The sequence below is a fragment of the Salmo salar genome, chromosome 19 (assembly GCF_965601325.2).
Source record: "Salmo salar chromosome 19, fSalSal1, whole genome shotgun sequence".
Lineage (NCBI taxonomy): Eukaryota > Metazoa > Chordata > Actinopteri > Salmoniformes > Salmonidae > Salmo > Salmo salar.
In genome coordinates, this window is record NC_138309.1 from 80050001 (window position 1) to 80077500 (window position 27500).

The 27500-nt window shown below is 42.2% G+C and overlaps 1 protein-coding gene across 2 annotated transcripts in view; it reads right to left on the reverse strand.

Moving 5' to 3' along the window:
* LOC106579641 (piezo-type mechanosensitive ion channel component 2) overlaps positions 1-27500 on the reverse strand; it is a 256001-nt gene that overhangs the window by 54624 nt on the left and 173877 nt on the right. For both annotated transcript variants that reach the window (XM_045702749.2, XM_045702748.2), the window contains exons 9-16: positions 11073-11198; positions 10817-10852; positions 10467-10584; positions 10027-10202; positions 7997-8345; positions 6657-6856; positions 6155-6303; positions 5610-5783 (exon numbers count right to left, since the gene is read on the reverse strand). In XM_045702749.2, coding sequence (XP_045558705.2) covers positions 5610-5783; positions 6155-6303; positions 6657-6856; positions 7997-8345; positions 10027-10202; positions 10467-10584; positions 10817-10852; positions 11073-11198 — 1328 coding nt within the window. The remainder of the gene's footprint in view (positions 1-5609; positions 5784-6154; positions 6304-6656; positions 6857-7996; positions 8346-10026; positions 10203-10466; positions 10585-10816; positions 10853-11072; positions 11199-27500) is intronic.

Sequence of the window (27500 nt, forward strand, 5' to 3'; positions counted from 1 at the left end):
TGTGAGTAGAGGAGAGACTGTGAGTAGAGGAGAGACTGTGAGTAGAGGAGAGACCGTGAGTAGAGGAGAGACTGAGTAGAGGAGAGACTGTGTGTAGAGGAGAGACTGTGTGTAGAGGAGAGACTGTGAGTAGAGGAGAGACTGTGAGTAGAGGAGAGACTGTGTGTAGAGGAGAGACTGTGAGTAGAGGAGAGACTGTGAGTAGAGGAGAGACCGTGAGTAGAGGAGAGACTGAGTAGAGGAGAGACTGTGTGTAGAGGAGAGACTGTGTGTAGAGGAGAGACTGTGAGTAGAGGAGAGACTGTGAGTACAGGAGAGACTGTGTGTAGAGGAGAGACTGAGTAGAGGAGAGACTGAGTAGAGGAGAGACTGTGTGTAGAGGAGAGACTGTGAGTAGAGGAGAGACTGAGTAGAGGAGAGACTGTGTGTAGAGGAGAGACTGTGAGTAGAGGAGAGACTGTGAGTAGAGGAGAGACTGTGTGTAGAGGAGAGACTGTGAGTAGAGGAGAGACTGTGAGTAGAGGAGAGACTGTGAGTAGAGGAGAGACCATGAGTAGAGGAGAGACTGAGTAGAGGAGAGACTGTGTGTAGAGGAGAGACTGTGTGTAGAGGAGAGACTGTGAGTAGAGGAGAGACTGTGAGTAGAGGAGAGACCGTGAGTAGAGGAGAGACTGAGTAGAGGAGAGACTGTGTGTAGAGGAGAGACTGTGAGTAGAGGAGAGACTGTGTGTAGAGGAGAGACTGTGTGTAGAGGAGAGACTGTGAGTAGAGGAGAGACTGAGTAGAGGAGAGACTGTGTGTAGACGAGAGACTGTGAGTAGAGGAGAGACTGTGTGTAGAGGAGAGACTGTGTGTAGAGGAGAGACTGTGAGTAGAGGAGAGACTGAGTAGAGGAGAGACTGTGTGTAGAGGAGAGACTGTGAGTAGAGGAGAGACTGTGAGTAGAGGAGAGACTGTGAGTAGAGGAGAGACTGTGTGTAGAGGAGAGACTGTGAGTAGAGGAGAGACTGTGAGTAGAGGAGAGACTGTGTGTAGAGGAGAGACTGAGTAGAGGAGAGACTGAGTAGAGGAGAGACTGTGTGTAGAGGAGAGACTGTGAGTAGAGGAGAGACTGAGTAGAGGAGAGACTGAGTAGAGGAGAGACTGTGTAGAGGAGAGACTGTGAGTAGAGGAGAGACTGAGTAGAGGAGAGACTGTGTGTAGAGGAGAGACTGTGAGTAGAGGAGAGACTGTGAGTAGAGGAGAGACTGTGAGTAGAGGAGAGACTGTGTGTAGAGGAGAGACTGTGAGTAGAGGAGAGACTGTGAGTAGAGGAGAGACTGTGAGTAGAGGAGAGACCGTGAGTAGAGGAGAGACTGTGTGTAGAGGAGAGACTGTGAGTAGAGGAGAGACTGTGAGTAGAGGAGAGACTGTGTGTAGAGGAGAGACTGTGAGTAGAGGAGAGACTGTGAGTAGAGGAGAGACTGTGAGTAGAGGAGAGACCGTGAGTAGAGGAGAGACTGAGTAGAGGAGAGACTGTGTGTAGAGGAGAGACTGTGTGTAGAGGAGAGACTGTGAGTAGAGGAGAGACTGTGAGTAGAGGAGAGACTGTGTGTAGAGGAGAGACTGAGTAGAGGAGAGACTGAGTAGAGGAGAGACTGTGAGTAGAGGAGAGACTGAGAGTAGAGGAGAGACTGAGTAGAGGAGAGACTGAGTAGAGGAGAGACTGTGTAGAGGAGAGACTGTGAGTAGAGGAGAGACTGAGTAGAGGAGAGACTGTGTGTAGAGGAGAGACTGTGAGTAGAGGAGAGACTGTGAGTAGAGGAGAGACTGTGAGTAGAGGAGAGACTGTGTGTAGAGGAGAGACTGTGAGTAGAGGAGAGACTGAGTAGAGGAGAGACTGTGTGTAGAGGAGAGACTGTGAGTAGAGGAGAGACTGTGAGTAGAGGAGAGACTGTGAGTAGAGGAGAGACTGTGAGTAGAGGAGAGACTGTGTGTAGAGGAGAGACTGTGAGTAGAGGAGAGACTGTGAGTAGAGGAGAGACTGTGAGTAGAGGAGAGACTGTGTGTAAAGTAGAGAATCCCCACATGCGCAGAAGCTTTGGACACTGTCGGGAAAAGGGGTCCAGAAAAGTCAGCCATCAAAATATGCCTTCAATGAAAGAACATGTGATGAAATTGATTTAATAAAAGCTTCCAACAGCACTTACACTGCACCTTTGGCACCTTTGTACATGTAATACACAGAACGTGGTTTCTGTAGTCAACAATGCTACATTCGTGCCTTGCATAACAACAACTAGTTAGCTAAAGCTAAATCAGGCGCCCTAAAACTAATGGTACAACAGCACTCTAATGGTACAACAGCACTCTCTAATGGTACAACAGCACTCTAATGGTAAACAGACACTCTAATGGTACAACAGCACTCTAATGGTACAACAGCACCCTAATGGTACAACAGGCACTCTAATGGTACAACAGCACTCTCTAATGGTACAACAGCACTCTCTAATGGTACAACAGCACTCTAATGGTACAACAGCACTCTAATGGTACAACAGCACCCTAATGGTACAACAGGCACTCTAATGGTACAACAGGCACTCTAATGGTACAACAGCACTCTAATGGTACAACAGCACTCTAATGGTACAACAGCACTCTCTAATGGTACAACAGCACTCTAATGGTACAACAGACACTCTAATGGTACAACAGCACTCTAATGGTACAACAGCACTCTAATGGTACAACAGCACTCTAATGGTACAACAGACACTCTAATGGTACAACAGCACTCTAATGGTACAACAGCACTCTAATGGTACAACAGCACTCTAATGGTACAACAGCACTCTCTAATGGTACAACAGCACTCTAATGGTACAACAGCACTCTAATGGTACAACAGCACTCTCTAATGGTACAACAGCACTCTAATGGTACAACAGCACTCTAATGGTACAACAACTCTCTAATGGTACAACAGCACTCTAATGGTACAACAGCACTCTCTAATGGTACAACAGCACTCTAATGGTACAACAGCACTCTAATGGTACAACAGCACTCTAATGGTACAACAGCACTCTCTAATGGTACAACAGCACTCTAATGGTACAACAGCACCCTAATGGTACAACAGGCACTCTAATGGTACAACAGCACTCTCTAATGGTACAACAGCACTCTCTAATGGTACAACAGCACTCTCTAATGGTACAACAGCACTCTAATGGTACAACAGCACTCTAATGGTACAACAGCACTCTCTAATGGTACAACAGCACTCTAATGGTACAACAGACACTCTAATGGTACAACAACACTCTAATGGTACAACAGACACTCTAATGGTACAACAGCACTCTCTAATGGTACAACAGCACTCTAATGGTACAACAGACACTCTAATGGTACAACAGCACTCTAATGGTACAACAGCACTCTAATGGTACAACAGCACTCTAATGGTACAACAGCACTCTCTAATGGTACAACAGCACTCTAATGGTACAACAGCACTCTAATGGTACAACAACTCTCTAATGGTACAACAGCACTCTAATGGTACAACAACACTCTAATGGTACAACAGCACTCTAATGGTACAACACCACTCTAATGGTACAACAGCACTCTAATGTTACAACAGCACTCTAATGGTACAACAGCACTCTCTAATGGTACAACAGCACTCTAATGGTACAACAGACACTCTAATGGTACAACAGCACTCTAATGGTACAACAGCACCCTAATGGTACAACAGCACTCTAATGGTACAACAGCACTCTAATGGTACAACAGCACTCTAATGGTACAACAGCACTCTAATGGTACAACAACACTCTAATGGTACAACAGCACTCTAATGGTACAACAGGCACCCTAATGGTACAACAGGCACTCTAATGGTACAACAGGCACCCTAATGGTACAACAGGCACTCTAATGGTACAACAGCACTCTAATGGTACAACAACACTCTAATGGTACAACAGCACTCTAATGGCACAACAGGCACCCTAATGGTACAACAACACTCTAATGGTACAACAGCACTCTAATGGTACAACAGGCACTCTAATGGTACAACAGCACTCTAATGGTACAACAGCACTCTAATGGTACAACAGCACTCTAATGGTACAACAACACTCTAATGGTACAACAGCACTCTAATGGTACAACAGACACTCTAATGGTACAACAGGTAAGGACAAAAGGATGAAACCCAAGCAGACAGAGAGAGGGGGCATGACAGTTCAACTACCAGCCAGTAGGGGCATGGGTAATGGATAGCCATGGTGCCAAGCAGACAGAGAGAGGGGGCATTACAGTTGAACTACCAGCCAGTAGGGGCATGGGTAATGGATAGCCATGGTGCCAAGCAGACAGAGAGAGGGGGCATTACAGTTCAACTACCAGCCAGTAGGGGCATGGGTAATGGATAGCCATGGTGCCAAGCAGACAGAGAGAGGGGGCATGACAGTTCAACTACCAGCCAGTAGGGGCATGGGTAATGGATAGCCATGGTGCCAAGCAGACAGAGAGAGGGGGCATTACAGTTCAACTACCAGCCAGTAGGGGCATGGGTAATGGATAGCCATGGTGCCAAGCAGACAGAGAGAGGGGGCATGACAGTTCAACTACCAGCCAGTAGGGGCATGGGTAATGGATAGCCATGGTGCCAAGCAGACAGAGAGAGGGGGCATGACAGTTCAACTACCAGCCAGTAGGGGCATGGGTAATGGATAGCCATGGTGCCAAGCAGACAGAGAGAGGGGGCATGACAGTTCAACTACCAGCCAGTAGGGGCATGGGTAATGGATAGCCATGGTGCCAAGCAGACAGAGAGAGGGGGCATTACAGTTCAACTACCAGCCAGTAGGGGCATGGGTAATGGATAGCCATGGTGCCAAGCAGACAGAGAGAGGGGGCATTACAGTTCAACTACCAGCCAGTAGGGGCATGGGTAATGGATAGCCATGGTGCCAAGCAGACAGAGAGAGGGGGCATGACAGTTCAACTACCAGCCAGTAGGGGCATGGGTAATGGATAGCCATGGTGCCAAGCAGACAGAGAGAGGGGGCATTACAGTTCAACTACCAGCCAGTAGGGGCATGGGTAATGGATAGCCATGGTGCCAAGCAGACAGAGAGAGGGGGCATGACAGTTCAACTACCAGCCAGTAGGGGCATGGGTAATGGATAGCCATGGTGGATTTCACCTCAATTAATGGAAAGTTTAAAAAATCTGAGGCTGCTAGAGACCAATACTAGACCTGCAGTTCCCAACCTTGTCTGTTCCAGGATCCCCAAATCACAGCCAAACCCTCCAGGACCACCATCCGTGGAGTCACATACGCTTTTTAACACTAAATATCTCAGCGGTCACATTTAGTTCATTTTAGCAGTGAATGTAACAAATTAAAGGCCTATTATTAATATAAACAATCTGCATTGTGAAAAGTAATGTAAAATCTGTTAAAGAAAAGCAGCGCTGATAATGATATTGAACCTTAAGTTAATTGAATAGATGGAATGACGTGCTTTTTTTTGGAAGAGTTTTGAATCCTGTGATTCACAACTTATTTTCCAGTGTGTTGTCCGCGTGACACTCACCTGGTGATCGTACTCTTCTGTTTGTCGGCCACCGTCTTGATGTCAGTGAGCAGGAGGAAGCGCTGGTGGAAGTAGTGCAGGTGGAGGATGCAGACCAACAGGAAGGAGGTGGGGATGAAGATCCTTGTGAACAGAGCCGGGACAGAGAACTTCTCCAGACCCAGGTCTTCCAGTCTACACAGGAAGAGGCAGAAGGAGGAGGGTGGTTGACACGGAACGATGGTAAAGACTCTCTCTCTCTCTCTCTCTCTCTCTCTCTTATTCCCTCTGTCTCTCTCATTGTCTCTCTCATTGTCTCTCTCTCTCTCTCTCTCTCTCTCTCATTCCCTCTGTCTCTCTCATTGTCTCTCTCTCTCTCTCTCTCTCTCTCTCTCTCTCTCTCATTCCCTCTGTCTCTCTCATTGTCTCTCTCTCTCTCTCTCTCTCTCTCTCTCTCTCATTCCCTCTGTCTCTCTCATTGTCTCTCTCTCTCTCTCTCTCTCTCTCTCTCTCTCTCTCTCTCTCTCTCTCTCTCTCTCCTCCCCCCCCCATATGTTTTTACTCACTTGTCCTTGCTCATGCCAGTCATGTTGAACCAGACGTGGATGGAGGAGTCAAACTGGAAGGTGTAGATCAGGATGAGAACAAGCATGGTGTACACCACCACAGACATCCAGAAGTACTTCAGCATGCTCCTCCACCACTCATAGTGCACCTGGTGATGGCCAGAGAGACAGGCTGTTATACAACTTTTACACCTACCTTCAGATCACCATTCACTACTACACTACGTGTAGTTTGTTGGTTATAGACACTCATTTTACATTTTAGTCAATAGCAGACGCTCTTATCCAGAGCAACCTACAGTAGTGAGTGCATACATTTCCGTACTTTTTTGTGCACTCCAGAAGTACAGAAATGGTGTATGTGGAGTGCACATGATTTAGTTTCCCCGGTAGTACGGAACCAAAGGAAAGGTCCCAAAAAGTGCATCAGCCCTGGGCTACATCAAAAACCTGCCCAGAGCCACCCGGACAGGAAGGTACAGTAAGCCTACAGTAACAGCACCTGGTAGCAGGCCACACAGAAGAGAAGGAGCATCATGTAGATGATCTTGTACATGACGATGCGTCCCTCAAAGCTGACGAAGAAGAACATGCCGCCGCAGATATAGATCCAGTACTTGTTCAGCATGGCCATGAGTGTGTTGCCTAGCAACTCCATCATCTCCCTGTGGCCACCGCTCTCATCTACCACCTCCCTGTCCTCTATAAGAAGCACATGGGAGGGAAGAGTTGAAGCAATGACATAGAAGACGACAACAACAACAACAACAGCAACAACAATGACAGAGGGATAAGCTAACACAACTAAGGCAAAAAGTAGTGTATGTTTTGTGTAAAAAAAATGGAGGTGATTAATGTCTTTCTTGACACCTGATAGAGCAGAATTCAAGACATGCTTATATTTCATTTAAATAATGAATTAATGTCAATCTGAGATGTTTGTGAAAGTTTGCATTACATGTGTTCATCTGAAACTCATACTGTACATTACATGTGTTCATCTGAAACTCATACTGTACATTACATGTGTTCATCTGAAACTCATACTGTACATTACATGTGTTCATCTGAAACTCATACTGTACATTACGTGTTCATCTGAAACTCATACTGTACATTACATGTGTTCATCTGAAACTCATACTGTACATGAACTCATCATAAGGGGCCACAGTGGCTCAAAGGTCTGCATACCCACATCCATACCCACACATGCAGTCAGAGCACTAGCCTTTTGGCGGCCCTAATAACATTTTTGTTGGGGGGGGGCCCACCCGGGGGGCCCCACCCACCTTACGAGCAAAACATTTTAGCGGCCCCCCTCTTATGTTACAGTTTTAAAGCAAGTTTGCTGCAATTCTACACATTTTTCCATGATGCGGAAAGAAGATTTAGCTATTTTATAACTAATTTAATGCAATTCTACTGATTTTGCCATGGGGTGGAGAGAAATGTTTGCACTTTGAATATGATATCTGAGTGAGAGTGACTAACAAAATCAATGTGGCACCCCGGTCGGTAATTTGACCATGATTACCAATCTAAAAATGTTTTGCTGACATGGCTAATTGAGTGACTGTCAGTTACATAACAAGATAAAAACTGCTGATACACAACCACATTTCTAAATTGCACCTTGTGTAGTCTACTATTCTACCTAGCAACAGTAAGTTGAGACCACGGCCGAGTTCCCGAAATTGATCCGCGGGCCGCCAGTTGTCCATCCCTGCTGTACATACTCTCACCAGGAACTCTCAGTCAGACAGACAGACAGTCAGTCAGTCAGACAGACGGACAGAAGGACAGACAGATAGGCCAACAGACAGAGACTGACTGACAGACCCTTCTTGTGGGTATGGATGACTCTGATGTCCGTCAGCACCTCCTCTTCTCTCTGGCTCTCCTTCCTCTCTGTCAACGCCTGTCTCAGCAGCAGCCAGAAACTCAGCAGACACAGCATCTTGGAGCCCAGTTCCCGGAAGGGCACCTCTTTCTTTAAGAAAAGCCCGGGCACAGGTTGGAGGAGCTCGAAGCTCCAGATATACTGTAGGATGATCAACAGGTTCCCATAGAACACCATGAAGGGGGAGGTGGTCATGGTGTACTGACGGCGGTCGCGCACCATCCACAGCGTGCACGACCAGATGAGAAACACAAAGGTCAGCCAGCTGACATAAGTGATACTCCACGCCTGGGAGGGAAGGAAAGATGGGGAGGGAGAGATGGGGAGGAAGGAAGGGAGAGATGGGGGGAGGAAGGGAGGGAGGGAGAGATGGGAGGAAGGGAGGGAGGGAGAGATGGGGAGGAAGAGATGGGGAGGAAGGGAGGGAGGGAGAGATGAGGAGGGAGAGATGGGAGGAAGGGAGGGAGGGAGAGATGGGGAGGGAGAGATGGGGAGGGAGAGATGAGGAGGAAGGGAGGGAGGGAGAGATGGGGAGGAAGGGAGGGAGGGAGAGATGGGGAGGGAGAGATGGGAGGAAGGGAGGGAGAGATGGGGAGGAAGGGAGGGAGGGAGAGATGGGGAGGGAGAGATGGGAGGAAGGGAGGGATGGAGAGATGGGGAGGGAGAGATGGGAGGAAGGAAGGGAGGGAGGGAGAGATGGGGAGGGAGAGATGGGGAGGGAGAGAGAGATAGGGAGGGAGAGATGGGAGGAAGGGAGGGAGGGAGGAGGGAGAGATGGGGAGGGAGAGATAGGAAGGAAGGGAGGGAGAGATGGGGAGGGATGGAGGGAGAGACGGGGAGAGAGAGATGGGGAGGGAGGGAGGGAGGGAGAGATGGGGAGGGAGGAGGGAGAGATGGGGAGGGAGGAGGGAGAGATGGGGAGAAAGAGATGGGGAGGGAGAGATGGGGAGGGAGGAGGGAGAGATGGGGAGGGAGGAGGGAGAGATGGGGAGGGATGGAGGGAGAGATGGGGAGAGAGAGATGGGGAGGGAGGAGGGAGAGATGGGGAGGGAGGAGGGAGAGATGGGGAGGGATGGAGGGAGAGATGGGGAGAGAGAGATGGGGAGGGAGGAGGGAGAGATGGGGAGGGAGGAGGGAGAGATGGGGAGGGATGGAGGGAGAGAGAGATGGGGAGGGAGGAGGTCGAGAGAGTAAGAGAGAGAAAGCTAGATCATCAAGCCACTAATAATAAAGGTTAAACATCACACATCATTGATACCACTGGTGTCGCTAAAAGGAACCACTTTTGTGAGAGCAGTCACTGGCATAGCACGGCATAGCACAATATCCTTTAACCAACAGATCAAATGAAGTGACACTATTCTTAGACGTGTAAAACAGAGTGCAGGCCAGGGTTGTTTCTCAAGAGAGAGGACGGCCTTCCACCCATCCATCCATCCATCCCCACCACCACCTTTCTACCTACCAGTGACCTCAGCAGTGCTCTACTAACCAACCAACCAACCGCCCATGAAGAAAGAACACACATCCCTTCTTTGGTGTATGAGGTGACGCTTCAATGCTATATGGTACACATCACCCAGGGCCAACAGGGGCTGGCTGCAAGCTGTCATCGCTAATGACTAAATTGGCCACTGGGACGCTGTGTGTGTGGTGTGCGTGTGCGTGTGCGTGTGCGTGTGTGTGTGTGTGTGTGTGTGTGGGTGTGTGTGTGTGTGTGGATCCTGAAGCTCTCGCCTGGGACTGAAAAGGCAGACTGTTCCTTACTCCTCCTCCTCCTCCGACAGACACACAAACAGCCAGCCAGCCAGCCAGCCAGCCAGCCAGCCAGACAGACAGACAGACAGACAGACAGACAGACAGACAGACAGACAGACAGACAGACAGACAGACAGACAGACAGACAGACAGACAGACAGACAGACAGACAGACAGACAGACAGACAGACAGACAGACAGACAGACTCACCATCATTGCGATGAGAGCACAGATGTAGCTTTGCTTCATGATGAACCTGAAGGCCGTGACCACGGTATTAGCTCGCGCCATTCCTTCCCCCGGTGCCATCGCCCACGCCATCGCCCCTGCATCCATCTCTTCTTTCAAACCGTCACCACGCGCAACCACCACCTCATACACACTCCCTGTAGGACGGAGGAAAAGGAGGGAGGGAAGGAGGGAGAGAGAGCAGACAGCATCACGAGCGAGCTACCTACAAAAACGGATGTTAACCATTAACTAATAACCACAGTCATCCTTGAGAAGCAAAGCCCCGTCTTTTTCACATTAACCACAGTCACACTTTCTTATGAACCAGGCAAATTTCCCCAAAGTGCTGCTGTTTTCCAGCATGAGGTCTGTGTATGTCAGGGTGAGGGTCTTAGTCCCTATATGTGGGTGATACTAACCCAGGTCTGGCCCTGTTTGGCCTGGTTTGTACTGCGGTGTGGAGTGCAGCTCCAGCCCCAGCAGCTTGTTGGTGTGGACATAGTCCGGAGGAGACCCGTTGGAGGTTACTATCAAAACCTGGGGTAGAAAAACGCCCTTAGCGGGGAGATTCACAATAGCACGTTTTTGTACGTTTATGAATGCGTTATCATCCATGTATTTGCTTGTCCAATAGTTTTTGTTTTATATCTGTTAACCAAGTGACATCTGATTGGGCCCGTTTATAAGCAACTCGAAAACGCAAAAAAAACCTCTCAAATATAGGTAATCTTGCAAGTTACAAAATATAGCCAAGGAGTAGCATGCAAACCTCAGATGTGCTGTATCCGTCTTGGGTTGAAAGAAGCTGGAGAAAACAAATGAAAAATACATTGAGACAGCCCTTATATGATACTCATGTTTGCTTACAAACACACGATCAGTGACAGGATATTGTCACACATGACACCTTACACACGGGCATTACAGGGCCACGAAAGAACTTGGACAACATGAAACAGACAGGAACATGAAATAAATAGGTGTGTGAGATATTACTACAGTACATATTCCGGATGTTTGATTACGTTTCTGTCATCTGTGTGGTGAGCCATGCTCCACACTTCTCTCCTCTTCTCTGCTGTGGAGGTGATGTCATCAACCATAGGCTCCTCCCCTTCACCCAGTTCTCCCCCTTCACCCTCACCAGGCTCCTGCGAAATAGATCAGTAGAAAAACAAAGCAAAAACATGTAGTGTACGTTATGGTAAATGTGGGTGATTGGGAATTCTAGACATTTCCAAGAACTGCGGATGTGAGGAAGAATGTACAGATTTCCTTGGTGCATATTGACTGAGTGACTCACCTTAGAAAAATACAGTTCAACAAATCTACGCTGCACCAAAATGGTGGAGGTGTTACAGTAGACCATGTTCAGTTAGACCAACGCCATGTTGGTGCAGAGTGGATTCTATAGGCAGGGTTGGGTGGATTACAAGAAAAATGTAATCCATTACTGATTACAGTTACATGAAAACTAAAGTAATCAGTAACTTAATCCTTTGGATGACTCAAAATGAGTAACATAATCTGATTACACCAAGGCATATTTGTTTAACAATGACGGCCTACCCCAGCCAAACCCTAACGACGCTGGGCCAATTGTGCACCGCCCTATGGGACTCCCAATCACGGTCGGTTGTGATACAGAATTGAACCAGGGTCTGTAGTGACACCTCTAGCACTGAGATGCAGTGTCTTAGACCACTGCGCCACTCGGGAGCCCCATTCAAAGTGCTTAATTCTAAGTGTACTAGACTACTAAAATGGTATGATTCAATAAATAAATAGTGAGTCAAGATACAATGATGTGTAACCTTAACCAGTGATTGTCATGAACGTTGGGTTTGACAATAGGCCTACAATTCAAAATAGGGTTCCAGAAGAATAAAAATAACAATTCAATATACAGATTAATGTGCCAACATCTTTATGGTCACTAATATGACATAAGATAATTCATGTGAGACTAATTCCCCACCTGAGGAAGTGGCTAGTTCACCGACTCTAAATATAGCCAAAACACTCAAAGATCTTGGTTATGCCACGTATTCCAAACTGTATCAGACATACGTGTGTCCTGTTCTGGACTATTCAGTAGGAGTGTGGGTGCTAAGAGCTATTTTAAAACACAAACATGTTCATAACAGAACGTGACTTTTTAGGTGTCCACATGTTTGCACCTATACACTGTTTTATTTTACCTTTATTTAACTAGGCAAGACAGTTAAGAACAAATTCTTATTTTCAATGAATTAACTGCCTTGTTGAGGGGCAGAACAACAGATTTGCATCTCGTCAGCTCAGAGGATTTGACCTTGCAACCTTTTGGTTACTAGTCCAACACTCTAACAGCTTGTAACGGTCGTCGTAGTGAATGGACCAAGGCGCAGCGGGTACGTGAATGCTCATGTTTATTTTACTAAATAAAACACGAAAACAATGAACGGACGACAAACAGTCTTGTAGGCTCACACAGCAGTACAAAGAACAACCTCCCACAATTCCCATGACAAACACATTCCTAATTATAGGACCTTCAATCAGAGGCAACGATAGACAGCTGCCTCCAATTGAAGGCCCCAATCCCAATTACTTTAAACACAGATCTAAACACCCTAGAACAGACATAGAAATATACAAACATTGAACAATGACCAAAACCCCGGAATACATAAATCAAACACCCCACTACATACACACACACCCCGAACCACATAAAACAAATACCCCCTGCCACGTCCTGACCAAACTATAATAACAAATAACCCCTATTACTGGTCAGGATGTGACACAGCTAGGCTACGCTGCCGCCCCAAAGAATGTGCACAGGTAAGATCAGGGATATTACCTCTGCGTATTGAAACAGGTAAGATCAGGGATATTACTTCTGCGTATTGAAACAGGTAAGATCAGGGATATTACCTCTGCGTACTGAAACAGGTAAGATCAGGGATATTACCTCTGCGTATTGAAACAGGTAAGATCAGGCATATTGCCTCTGCGTATTGAAACAGGTAAGATCAGGGATATTACCTCTGCGTATTGAAACAGGTAAGATCAGGGATATTGCCTCTGCGTATTGAAACAGGTAAGATCAGGCATATTGCCTCTGCGTATTGAAACAGGTATTGTGGTGAACTGGAAGAGGAAAGACTATGTAACTATTGTGACCTCTGAGAAATAGAGAATGGAACTCATGTTATTCTTTATTGCCCTTTCTACCACGATATACACTTGTTCTTATTCCAGAAAGCACAGCAGATATACCCTGGCATTATGTGGCTGAGTGATGAGGAGACAGACCACCAGATATACCCTGGCATTATGTGGCTGAGTGATGAGGAGACAGACCACCTGATATACCCTGGCATTATCTGGCTGAGTGATGAGGAGACAGACCACCAGATATACCCTGGCATTATGTGGCTGAGTGAAGAGGAGACAGACCACCAGATATACCCTGGCATTATGTGGCTGAGTGATGAGGAGACAGACCACCAGATATACCCTGGCATTATGTGGCTGAGTGATGAGGAGACAGACCACCTGATATACCCTGGCATTATGTGGCTGAGTGATGAGGAGACAGACCACCAGATATACCCTGGCATTATGTGGCTGAGTGATGAGGAGACAGACCACCAGATATACCCTGGCATTATCTGGCTGAGTGATGAGGAGACAGACCACCAGATATACCCTGGTATTATGTGGCTGAGTGATGAGGAGACAGACCACCTGATATACCCTGGCATTATGTGGCTGAGTGATGAGGAGACAGACCACCAGATATACCCTGGTATTATATGGCTGAGTGATGAGGAGACAGACCACCAGATATACCCTGGTATTATCTGGCTGAGTGATGAGGAGACAGACCACAAGATATACCCTGGCATTATGTGGCTGAGTGATGAGGAGACAGACCACCAGATATACCCTGGCATTATGTGGCTGAGTGATGAGGAGACAGACCACCAGATATACCATGGCATTATCTGGCTGAGTGATGAGGAGACAGACCACCAGATATACCCTGGTATTATGTGGCTGAGTGATGAGGAGACAGACCACCAGATATACCCTGGCATTATGTGGCTGAGTGATGAGGAGACAGACCACCAGATATACCCTGGTATTATGTGGCTGAGTGATGAGGAGAAATTGAAATGTTTTTTTGTCCATTGTGTATTTCCGTTTGCAGAATATTTACATAAAGCATGGAATAAAAGAAAAAAGGCTACCTATAATTAAATAGTACAATTTTGTATATTCTATGTGGTTAATGGTGTGTGTATATAGATGGTGTAAAGGCTTGTCTACCATATGAATCTTCTATGTGGTTAATGGTGTGTGTATATAGATGGTGTAAAGGCTTGTCTACCATATGAATCTTCTATGTGGTTAATGGTGTGTGTATATAGATGGTGTAAAGGCTTGTCTACCATATGAATCTTCTATGTGGTTAATGGTGTGTGTATATAGATGGTGTAAAGGCTTGTCTACCATATGAATCTTCTATGTGGTTAACGGTGTGTGTATATAGATGGTGTAAAGGCTTGTCTACCATATGAATCTTCTATGTGGTTAACGGTGTGTGTATATAGATGGTGTAAAGGCTTGTCTACCATATGAATCTTCTATGTGGTTAACGGTGTGTGTATATAGATGGTGTAAAGGCTTGTCTACCATATGAATCTTCTATGTGGTTAACGGTGTGTGTATATAGATGGTGTAAAGGCTTGTCTACCATATGAATCTTCTATGTGGTTAATGGTGTGTGTATATAGATGGTGTAAAGGCTTGTCTACCATATGAATCTTCTATGTGGTTAATGGTGTGTGTATATAGATGGTGTAAAGGCTTGTCTACCATATGAATCTTCTATGTGGTTAATGGTGTGTGTATATAGATGGTGTAAAGGCTTGTCTACCATATGAATCTTCTATGTGGTTAATGGTGTGTGTATATAGATGGTGTAAAGGCTTGTCTACCATATGAATCTTCTATGTGGTTAATGGTGTGTGTATATAGATGGTGTAAAGGCTTGTCTACCATATGAATCTTCTATGTGGTTAATGGTGTGTGTATATAGATGGTGTAAAGGCTTGTCTACCATATGAATCTTCTATGTGGTTAATGGTGTGTGTATATAGATGGTGTAAAGGCTTGTCTACCATATGAATCTTCTATGTGGTTAATGGTGTGTGTATATAGATGGTGTAAAGGCTTGTCTACCATATGAATCTTCTATGTGGTTAATGGTGTGTGTATATAGATGGTGTAAAGGCTTGTCTACCATATGAATCTTCTATGTGGTTAATGGTGTGTGTATATAGATGGTGTAAAGGCTTGTCTACCATATGAATCTTCTATGTGGTTAACGGTGTGTGTATATAGATGGTGTAAAGGCTTGTCTACCATATGAATCTTCTATGTGGTTAACGGTGTGTGTATATAGATGGTGTAAAGGCTTGTCTACCATATGAATCTTCTATGTGGTTAACGGTGTGTGTATATAGATGGTGTAAAGGCTTGTCTACCATATGAATCTTCTATGTGGTTAATGGTGTGTGTATATAGATGGTGTAAAGGCTTGTCTACCATATGAATCTTCTATGTGGTTAATGGTGTGTGTATATAGATGGTGTAAAGGCTTGTCTACCATATGAATCTTCTATGTGGTTAATGGTGTGTGTATATAGATGGTGTATAGGCTTGTCTACCATATGAATCTTCTATGTGGTTAATGGTGTGTGTATATAGATGGTGTAAAGGCTTGTCTACCATATGAATCTTCTATGTGGTTAATGGTGTGTGTATATAGATGGTGTAAAGGCTTGTCTACCATATGAATCTTCTATGTGGTTAATGGTGTGTGTATATAGATGGTGTAAAGGCTTGTCTACCATATGAATCTTCTATGTGGTTAATGGTGTGTGTATATAGATGGTGTAAAGGCTTGTCTACCATATGAATCTTCTATGTGGTTAATGGTGTGTGTATATAGATGGTGTAAAGGCTTGTCTACCATATGAATCTTCTATGTGGTTAATGGTGTGTGTATATAGATGGTGTATAGGCTTGTCTACCATATGAATCTTCTATGTGGTTAATGGTGTGTGTATATAGATGGTGTAAAGGCTTGTCTACCATATGAATCTTCTATGTGGTTAATGGTGTGTGTATATAGATGGTGTAAAGGCTTGTCTACCATATGAATCTTCTATGTGGTTAATGGTGTGTGTATATAGATGGTGTAAAGGCTTGTCTACCATATGAATCTTCTATGTGGTTAATGGTGTGTGTATATAGATGGTGTAAAGGCTTGTCTACCATATGAATCTTCTATGTGGTTAATGGTGTGTGTATATAGATGGTGTAAAGGCTTGTCTACCATATGAATCTTCTATGTGGTTAATGGTGTGTGTATATAGATGGTGTAAAGGCTTGTCTACCATATGAATCTTCTATGTGGTTAACGGTGTGTGTATATAGATGGTGTAAAGGCTTGTCTACCATATGAATCTTCTATGTGGTTAACGGTGTGTGTATATAGATGGTGTAAAGGCTTGTCTACCATATGAATCTTCTATGTGGTTAACGGTGTGTGTATATAGATGGTGTAAAGGCTTGTCTACCATATGAATCTTCTATGTGGTTAACGGTGTGTGTATATAGATGGTGTAAAGGCTTGTCTACCATATGAATCTTCTATGTGGTTAACGGTGTGTGTATATAGATGGTGTAAAGGCTTGTCTACCATATGAATCTTCTATGTGGTTAACGGTGTGTGTATATAGATGGTGTAAAGGCTTGTCTACCATATGAATCTTCTATGTGGTTAACGGTGTGTGTATATAGATGGTGTAAAGGCTTGTCTACCATATGAATCTTCTATGTGGTTAACGGTGTGTGTATATAGATGGTGTAAAGGCTTGTCTACCATATGAATCTTCTATGTGGTTAACGGTGTGTGTATATAGATGGTGTAAAGGCTTGTCTACCATATGAATCTTCTATGTGGTTAACGGTGTGTGTATATAGATGGTGTAAAGGCTTGTCTACCATATGAATCTTCTATGTGGTTAACGGTGTGTGTATATAGATGGTGTAAAGGCTTGTCTACCATATGAATCTTCTATGTGGTTAATGGTGTGTGTATATAGATGGTGTAAAGGCTTGTCTACCATATGAATCTTCTATGTGGTTAATGGTGTGTGTATATAGATGGTGTAAAGGCTTGTCTACCATATGAATCTTCTATGTGGTTAATGGTGTGTGTATATAGATGGTGTAAAGGCTTGTCTACCATATGAATCTTCTATGTGGTTAATGGTGTGTGTATATAGATGGTGTAAAGGCTTGTCTACCATATGAATCTTCTATGTGGTTAATGGTGTGTGTATATAGATGGTGTAAAGGCTTGTCTACCATATGAATCTTCTATGTGGTTAATGGTGTGTGTATATAGATGGTGTAAAGGCTTGTCTACCATATGAATCTTCTATGTGGTTAATGGTGTGTGTATATAGATGGTGTAAAGGCTTGTCTACCATATGAATCTTCTATGTGGTTAATGGTGTGTGTATATAGATGGTGTAAAGGCTTGTCTACCATATGAATCTTCTATGTGGTTAATGGTGTGTGTATATAGATGGTGTAAAGGCTTGTCTACCATATGAATCTTCTATGTGGTTAATGGTGTGTGTATATAGATGGTGTAAAGGCTTGTCTACCATATGAATCTTCTATGTGGTTAATGGTGTGTGTATATAGATGGTGTAAAGGCTTGTCTACCATATGAATCTTCTATGTGGTTAATGGTGTGTGTATATAGATGGTGTAAAGGCTTGTCTACCATATGAATCTTCTATGTGGTTAATGGTGTGTGTATATAGATGGTGTAAAGGCTTGTCTACCATATGAATCTTCTATGTGGTTAATGGTGTGTGTATATAGATGGTGTAAAGGCTTGTCTACCATATGAATCTTCTATGTGGTTAATGGTGTGTGTATATAGATGGTGTAAAGGCTTGTCTACCATATGAATCTTCTATGTGGTTAATGGTGTGTGTATATAGATGGTGTAAAGGCTTGTCTACCATATGAATCTTCTATGTGGTTAATGGTGTGTGTATATAGATGGTGTAAAGGCTTGTCTACCATATGAATCTTCTATGTGGTTAATGGTGTGTGTATATAGATGGTGTAAAGGCTTGTCTACCATATGAATCTTCTATGTGGTTAATGGTGTGTGTATATAGATGGTGTAAAGGCTTGTCTACCATATGAATCTTCTATGTGGTTAATGGTGTGTGTATATAGATGGTGTAAAGGCTTGTCTACCATATGAATCTTCTATGTGGTTAATGGTGTGTGTATATAGATGGTGTAAAGGCTTGTCTACCATATGAATCTTCTATGTGGTTAATGGTGTGTGTATATAGATGGTGTAAAGGCTTGTCTACCATATGAATCTTCTATGTGGTTAATGGTGTGTGTATATAGATGGTGTAAAGGCTTGTCTACCATATGAATCTTCTATGTGGTTAATGGTGTGTGTATATAGATGGTGTAAAGGCTTGTCTACCATATGAATCTTCTATGTGGTTAATGGTGTGTGTATATAGATGGTGTAAAGGCTTGTCTACCATATGAATCTTCTATGTGGTTAATGGTGTGTGTATATAGATGGTGTAAAGGCTTGTCTACCATATGAATCTTCTATGTGGTTAATGGTGTGTGTATATAGATGGTGTAAAGGCTTGTCTACCATATGAATCTTCTATGTGGTTAATGGTGTGTGTATATAGATGGTGTAAAGGCTTGTCTACCATATGAATCTTCTATGTGGTTAATGGTGTGTGTATATAGATGGTGTAAAGGCTTGTCTACCATATGAATCTTCTATGTGGTTAATGGTGTGTGTATATAGATGGTGTAAAGGCTTGTCTACCATATGAATCTTCTATGTGGTTAATGGTGTGTGTATATAGATGGTGTAAAGGCTTGTCTACCATATGAATCTTCTATGTGGTTAATGGTGTGTGTATATAGATGGTGTAAAGGCTTGTCTACCATATGAATCTTCTATGTGGTTAATGGTGTGTGTATATAGATGGTGTAAAGGCTTGTCTACCATATGAATCTTCTATGTGGTTAATGGTGTGTGTATATAGATGGTGTAAAGGCTTGTCTACCATATGAATCTTCTATGTGGTTAATGGTGTGTGTATATAGATGGTGTAAAGGCTTGTCTACCATATGAATCTTCTATGTGGTTAATGGTGTGTGTATATAGATGGTGTAAAGGCTTGTCTACCATATGAATCTTCTATGTGGTTAATGGTGTGTGTATATAGATGGTGTAAAGGCTTGTCTACCATATGAATCTTCTATGTGGTTAATGGTGTGTGTATATAGATGGTGTAAAGGCTTGTCTACCATATGAATCTTCTATGTGGTTAATGGTGTGTGTATATAGATGGTGTAAAGGCTTGTCTACCATATGAATCTTCTATGTGGTTAATGGTGTGTGTATATAGATGGTGTAAAGGCTTGTCTACCATATGAATCTTCTATGTGGTTAATGGTGTGTGTATATAGATGGTGTAAAGGCTTGTCTACCATATGAATCTTCTATGTGGTTAATGGTGTGTGTATATAGATGGTGTAAAGGCTTGTCTACCATATGAATCTTCTATGTGGTTAACGGTGTGTGTATATAGATGGTGTAAAGGCTTGTCTACCATATGAATCTTCTATGTGGTTAACGGTGTGTGTATATAGATGGTGTAAAGGCTTGTCTACCATATGAATCTTCTATGTGGTTAACGGTGTGTGTATATAGATGGTGTAAAGGCTTGTCTACCATATGAATCTTCTATGTGGTTAACGGTGTGTGTATATAGATGGTGTAAAGGCTTGTCTACCATATGAATCTTCTATGTGGTTAACGGTGTGTGTATATAGATGGTGTAAAGGCTTGTCTACCATATGAATCTTCTATGTGGTTAACGGTGTGTGTATATAGATGGTGTAAAGGCTTGTCTACCATATGAATCTTCTATGTGGTTAACTGGTGTGTGTATATAGATGGTGTAAAGGCTTGTCTACCATATGAATCTTCTATGTGGTTAACGGTGTGTGTATATAGATGGTGTAAAGGCTTGTCTACCATATGAATCTTCTATGTGGTTAACGGTGTGTGTATATAGATGGTGTAAAGGCTTGTCTACCATATGAATCTTCTATGTGGTTAACGGTGTGTGTATATAGATGGTGTAAAGGCTTGTCTACCATATGAATCTTCTATGTGGTTAACGGTGTGTGTATATAGATGGTGTAAAGGCTTGTCTACCATATGAATCTTCTATGTGGTTAACGGTGTGTGTATATAGATGGTGTAAAGGCTTGTCTACCATATGAATCTTCTATGTGGTTAACGGTGTGTGTATATAGATGGTGTAAAGGCTTGTCTACCATATGAATCTTCTATGTGGTTAACGGTGTGTGTATATAGATGGTGTAAAGGCTTGTCTACCATATGAATCTTCTATGTGGTTAACGGTGTGTGTATATAGATGGTGTAAAGGCTTGTCTACCATATGAATCTTCTATGTGGTTAACGGTGTGTGTATATAGATGGTGTAAAGGCTTGTCTACCATATGAATCTTCTATGTGGTTAACGGTGTGTGTATATAGATGGTGTAAAGGCTTGTCTACCATATGAATCTTCTATGTGGTTAACGGTGTGTGTATATAGATGGTGTAAAGGCTTGTCTACCATATGAATCTTCTATGTGGTTAACGGTGTGTGTATATAGATGGTGTAAAGGCTTGTCTACCATATGAATCTTCTATGTGGTTAACGGTGTGTGTATATAGATGGTGTAAAGGCTTGTCTACCATATGAATCTTCTATGTGGTTAACGGTGTGTGTATATAGATGGTGTAAAGGCTTGTCTACCATATGAATCTTCTATGTGGTTAACGGTGTGTGTATATAGATGGTGTAAAGGCTTGTCTACCATATGAATCTTCTATGTGGTTAACGGTGTGTGTATATAGATGGTGTAAAGGCTTGTCTACCATATGAATCTTCTATGTGGTTAACGGTGTGTGTATATAGATGGTGTAAAGGCTTGTCTACCATATGAATCTTCTATGTGGTTAACGGTGTGTGTATATAGATGGTGTAAAGGCTTGTCTACCATATGAATCTTCTATGTGGTTAACGGTGTGTGTATATAGATGGTGTAAAGGCTTGTCTACCATATGAATCTTCTATGTGGTTAACGGTGTGTGTATATAGATGGTGTAAAGGCTTGTCTACCATATGAATCTTCTATGTGGTTAACGGTGTGTGTATATAGATGGTGTAAAGGCTTGTCTACCATATGAATCTTCTATGTGGTTAACGGTGTGTGTATATAGATGGTGTAAAGGCTTGTCTACCATATGAATCTTCTATGTGGTTAACGGTGTGTGTATATAGATGGTGTAAAGGCTTGTCTACCATATGAATCTTCTATGTGGTTAACGGTGTGTGTATATAGATGGTGTAAAGGCTTGTCTACCATATGAATCTTCTATGTGGTTAATGGTGTGTGTATATAGATGGTGTAAAGGCTTGTCTACCATATGAATCTTCTATGTGGTTAATGGTGTGTGTATATAGATGGTGTAAAGGCTTGTCTACCATATGAATCTTCTATGTGGTTAATGGTGTGTGTATATAGATGGTGTAAAGGCTTGTCTACCATATGAATCTTCTATGTGGTTAATGGTGTGTGTATATAGATGGTGTAAAGGCTTGTCTACCATATGAATCTTCTATGTGGTTAATGGTGTGTGTATATAGATGGTGTAAAGGCTTGTCTACCATATGAATCTTCTATGTGGTTAATGGTGTGTGTATATAGATGGTGTAAAGGCTTGTCTACCATATGAATCTTCTATGTGGTTAATGGTGTGTGTATATAGATGGTGTAAAGGCTTGTCTACCATATGAATCTTCTATGTGGTTAATGGTGTGTGTATATAGATGGTGTAAAGGCTTGTCTACCATATGAATCTTCTATGTGGTTAATGGTGTGTGTATATAGATGGTGTAAAGGCTTGTCTACCATATGAATCTTCTATGTGGTTAATGGTGTGTGTATATAGATGGTGTAAAGGCTTGTCTACCATATGAATCTTCTATGTGGTTAATGGTGTGTGTATATAGATGGTGTAAAGGCTTGTCTACCATATGAATCTTCTATGTGGTTAATGGTGTGTGTATATAGATGGTGTAAAGGCTTGTCTACCATATGAATCTTCTATGTGGTTAATGGTGTGTGTATATAGATGGTGTAAAGGCTTGTCTACCATATGAATCTTCTATGTGGTTAATGGTGTGTGTATATAGATGGTGTAAAGGCTTGTCTACCATATGAATCTTCTATGTGGTTAATGGTGTGTGTATATAGATGGTGTAAAGGCTTGTCTACCATATGAATCTTCTATGTGGTTAATGGTGTGTGTATATAGATGGTGTAAAGGCTTGTCTACCATATGAATCTTCTATGTGGTTAATGGTGTGTGTATATAGATGGTGTAAAGGCTTGTCTACCATATGAATCTTCTATGTGGTTAATGGTGTGTGTATATAGATGGTGTAAAGGCTTGTCTACCATATGAATCTTCTATGTGGTTAACGGTGTGTGTATATAGATGGTGTAAAGGCTTGTCTACCATATGAATCTTCTATGTGGTTAACGGTGTGTGTATATAGATGGTGTAAAGGCTTGTCTACCATATGAATCTTCTATGTGGTTAACGGTGTGTGTATATAGATGGTGTAAAGGCTTGTCTACCATATGAATCTTCTATGTGGTTAACGGTGTGTGTATATAGATGGTGTAAAGGCTTGTCTACCATATGAATCTTCTATGTGGTTAACGGTGTGTGTATATAGATGGTGTAAAGGCTTGTCTACCATATGAATCTTCTATGTGGTTAACGGTGTGTGTATATAGATGGTGTAAAGGCTTGTCTACCATATGAATCTTCTATGTGGTTAACGGTGTGTGTATATAGATGGTGTAAAGGCTTGTCTACCATATGAATCTTCTATGTGGTTAACGGTGTGTGTATATAGATGGTGTAAAGGCTTGTCTACCATATGAATCTTCTATGTGGTTAACGGTGTGTGTATATAGATGGTGTAAAGGCTTGTCTACCATATGAATCTTCTATGTGGTTAACGGTGTGTGTATATAGATGGTGTAAAGGCTTGTCTACCATATGAATCTTCTATGTGGTTAACGGTGTGTGTATATAGATGGTGTAAAGGCTTGTCTACCATATGAATCTTCTATGTGGTTAACGGTGTGTGTATATAGATGGTGTAAAGGCTTGTCTACCATATGAATCTTCTATGTGGTTAACGGTGTGTGTATATAGATGGTGTAAAGGCTTGTCTACCATATGAATCTTCTATGTGGTTAACGGTGTGTGTATATAGATGGTGTAAAGGCTTGTCTACCATATGAATCTTCTATGTGGTTAACGGTGTGTGTATATAGATGGTGTAAAGGCTTGTCTACCATATGAATCTTCTATGTGGTTAACGGTGTGTGTATATAGATGGTGTAAAGGCTTGTCTACCATATGAATCTTCTATGTGGTTAACGGTGTGTGTATATAGATGGTGTAAAGGCTTGTCTACCATATGAATCTTCTATGTGGTTAACGGTGTGTGTATATAGATGGTGTAAAGGCTTGTCTACCATATGAATCTTCTATGTGGTTAACGGTGTGTGTATATAGATGGTGTAAAGGCTTGTCTACCATATGAATCTTCTATGTGGTTAACGGTGTGTGTATATAGATGGTGTAAAGGCTTGTCTACCATATGAATCTTCTATGTGGTTAACGGTGTGTGTATATAGATGGTGTAAAGGCTTGTCTACCATATGAATCTTCTATGTGGTTAACGGTGTGTGTATATAGATGGTGTAAAGGCTTGTCTACCATATGAATCTTCTATGTGGTTAACGGTGTGTGTATATAGATGGTGTAAAGGCTTGTCTACCATATGAATCTTCTATGTGGTTAACGGTGTGTGTATATAGATGGTGTAAAGGCTTGTCTACCATATGAATCTTCTATGTGGTTAACGGTGTGTGTATATAGATGGTGTAAAGGCTTGTCTACCATATGAATCTTCTATGTGGTTAACGGTGTGTGTATATAGATGGTGTAAAGGCTTGTCTACCATATGAATCTTCTATGTGGTTAACGGTGTGTGTATATAGATGGTGTAAAGGCTTGTCTACCATATGAATCTTCTATGTGGTTAACGGTGTGTGTATATAGATGGTGTAAAGGCTTGTCTACCATATGAATCTTCTATGTGGTTAACGGTGTGTGTATATAGATGGTGTAAAGGCTTGTCTACCATATGAATCTTCTATGTGGTTAACGGTGTGTGTATATAGATGGTGTAAAGGCTTGTCTACCATATGAATCTTCTATGTGGTTAACGGTGTGTGTATATAGATGGTGTAAAGGCTTGTCTACCATATGAATCTTCTATGTGGTTAACGGTGTGTGTATATAGATGGTGTAAAGGCTTGTCTACCATATGAATCTTCTATGTGGTTAACGGTGTGTGTATATAGATGGTGTAAAGGCTTGTCTACCATATGAATCTTCTATGTGGTTAACGGTGTGTGTATATAGATGGTGTAAAGGCTTGTCTACCATATGAATCTTCTATGTGGTTAATGGTGTGTGTATATAGATGGTGTAAAGGCTTGTCTACCATATGAATCTTCTATGTGGTTAATGGTGTGTGTATATAGATGGTGTAAAGGCTTGTCTACCATATGAATCTTCTATGTGGTTAATGGTGTGTGTATATAGATGGTGTAAAGGCTTGTCTACCATATGAATCTTCTATGTGGTTAATGGTGTGTGTATATAGATGGTGTAAAGGCTTGTCTACCATATGAATCTTCTATGTGGTTAATGGTGTGTGTATATAGATGGTGTAAAGGCTTGTCTACCATATGAATCTTCTATGTGGTTAATGGTGTGTGTATATAGATGGTGTAAAGGCTTGTCTACCATATGAATCTTCTATGTGGTTAATGGTGTGTGTATATAGATGGTGTAAAGGCTTGTCTACCATATGAATCTTCTATGTGGTTAATGGTGTGTGTATATAGATGGTGTAAAGGCTTGTCTACCATATGAATCTTCTATGTGGTTAATGGTGTGTGTATATAGATGGTGTAAAGGCTTGTCTACCATATGAATCTTCTATGTGGTTAATGGTGTGTGTATATAGATGGTGTAAAGGCTTGTCTACCATATGAATCTTCTATGTGGTTAATGGTGTGTGTATATAGATGGTGTAAAGGCTTGTCTACCATATGAATCTTCTATGTGGTTAATGGTGTGTGTATATAGATGGTGTAAAGGCTTGTCTACCATATGAATCTTCTATGTGGTTAATGGTGTGTGTATATAGATGGTGTAAAGGCTTGTCTACCATATGAATCTTCTATGTGGTTAATGGTGTGTGTATATAGATGGTGTAAAGGCTTGTCTACCATATGAATCTTCTATGTGGTTAACGGTGTGTGTATATAGATGGTGTAAAGGCTTGTCTACCATATGAATCTTCTATGTGGTTAACGGTGTGTGTATATAGATGGTGTAAAGGCTTGTCTACCATATGAATCTTCTATGTGGTTAACGGTGTGTGTATATAGATGGTGTAAAGGCTTGTCTACCATATGAATCTTCTATGTGGTTAACGGTGTGTGTATATAGATGGTGTAAAGGCTTGTCTACCATATGAATCTTCTATGTGGTTAACGGTGTGTGTATATAGATGGTGTAAAGGCTTGTCTACCATATGAATCTTCTATGTGGTTAACGGTGTGTGTATATAGATGGTGTAAAGGCTTGTCTACCATATGAATCTTCTATGTGGTTAACGGTGTGTGTATATAGATGGTGTAAAGGCTTGTCTACCATATGAATCTTCTATGTGGTTAACGGTGTGTGTATATAGATGGTGTAAAGGCTTGTCTACCATATGAATCTTCTATGTGGTTAACGGTGTGTGTATATAGATGGTGTAAAGGCTTGTCTACCATATGAATCTTCTATGTGGTTAACGGTGTGTGTATATAGATGGTGTAAAGGCTTGTCTACCATATGAATCTTCTATGTGGTTAACGGTGTGTGTATATAGATGGTGTAAAGGCTTGTCTACCATATGAATCTTCTATGTGGTTAACGGTGTGTGTATATAGATGGTGTAAAGGCTTGTCTACCATATGAATCTTCTATGTGGTTAACGGTGTGTGTATATAGATGGTGTAAAGGCTTGTCTACCATATGAATCTTCTATGTGGTTAACGGTGTGTGTATATAGATGGTGTAAAGGCTTGTCTACCATATGAATCTTCTATGTGGTTAACGGTGTGTGTATATAGATGGTGTAAAGGCTTGTCTACCATATGAATCTTCTATGTGGTTAACGGTGTGTGTATATAGATGGTGTAAAGGCTTGTCTACCATATGAATCTTCTATGTGGTTAACGGTGTGTGTATATAGATGGTGTAAAGGCTTGTCTACCATATGAATCTTCTATGTGGTTAACGGTGTGTGTATATAGATGGTGTAAAGGCTTGTCTACCATATGAATCTTCTATGTGGTTAACGGTGTGTGTATATAGATGGTGTAAAGGCTTGTCTACCATATGAATCTTCTATGTGGTTAACGGTGTGTGTATATAGATGGTGTAAAGGCTTGTCTACCATATGAATCTTCTATGTGGTTAACGGTGTGTGTATATAGATGGTGTAAAGGCTTGTCTACCATATGAATCTTCTATGTGGTTAACGGTGTGTGTATATAGATGGTGTAAAGGCTTGTCTACCATATGAATCTTCTATGTGGTTAACGGTGTGTGTATATAGATGGTGTAAAGGCTTGTCTACCATATGAATCTTCTATGTGGTTAACGGTGTGTGTATATAGATGGTGTAAAGGCTTGTCTACCATATGAATCTTCTATGTGGTTAACGGTGTGTGTATATAGATGGTGTAAAGGCTTGTCTACCATATGAATCTTCTATGTGGTTAACGGTGTGTGTATATAGATGGTGTAAAGGCTTGTCTACCATATGAATCTTCTATGTGGTTAACGGTGTGTGTATATAGATGGTGTAAAGGCTTGTCTACCATATGAATCTTCTATGTGGTTAATGGTGTGTGTATATAGATGGTGTAAAGGCTTGTCTACCATATGAATCTTCTATGTGGTTAATGGTGTGTGTATATAGATGGTGTAAAGGCTTGTCTACCATATGAATCTTCTATGTGGTTAATGGTGTGTGTATATAGATGGTGTAAAGGCTTGTCTACCATATGAATCTTCT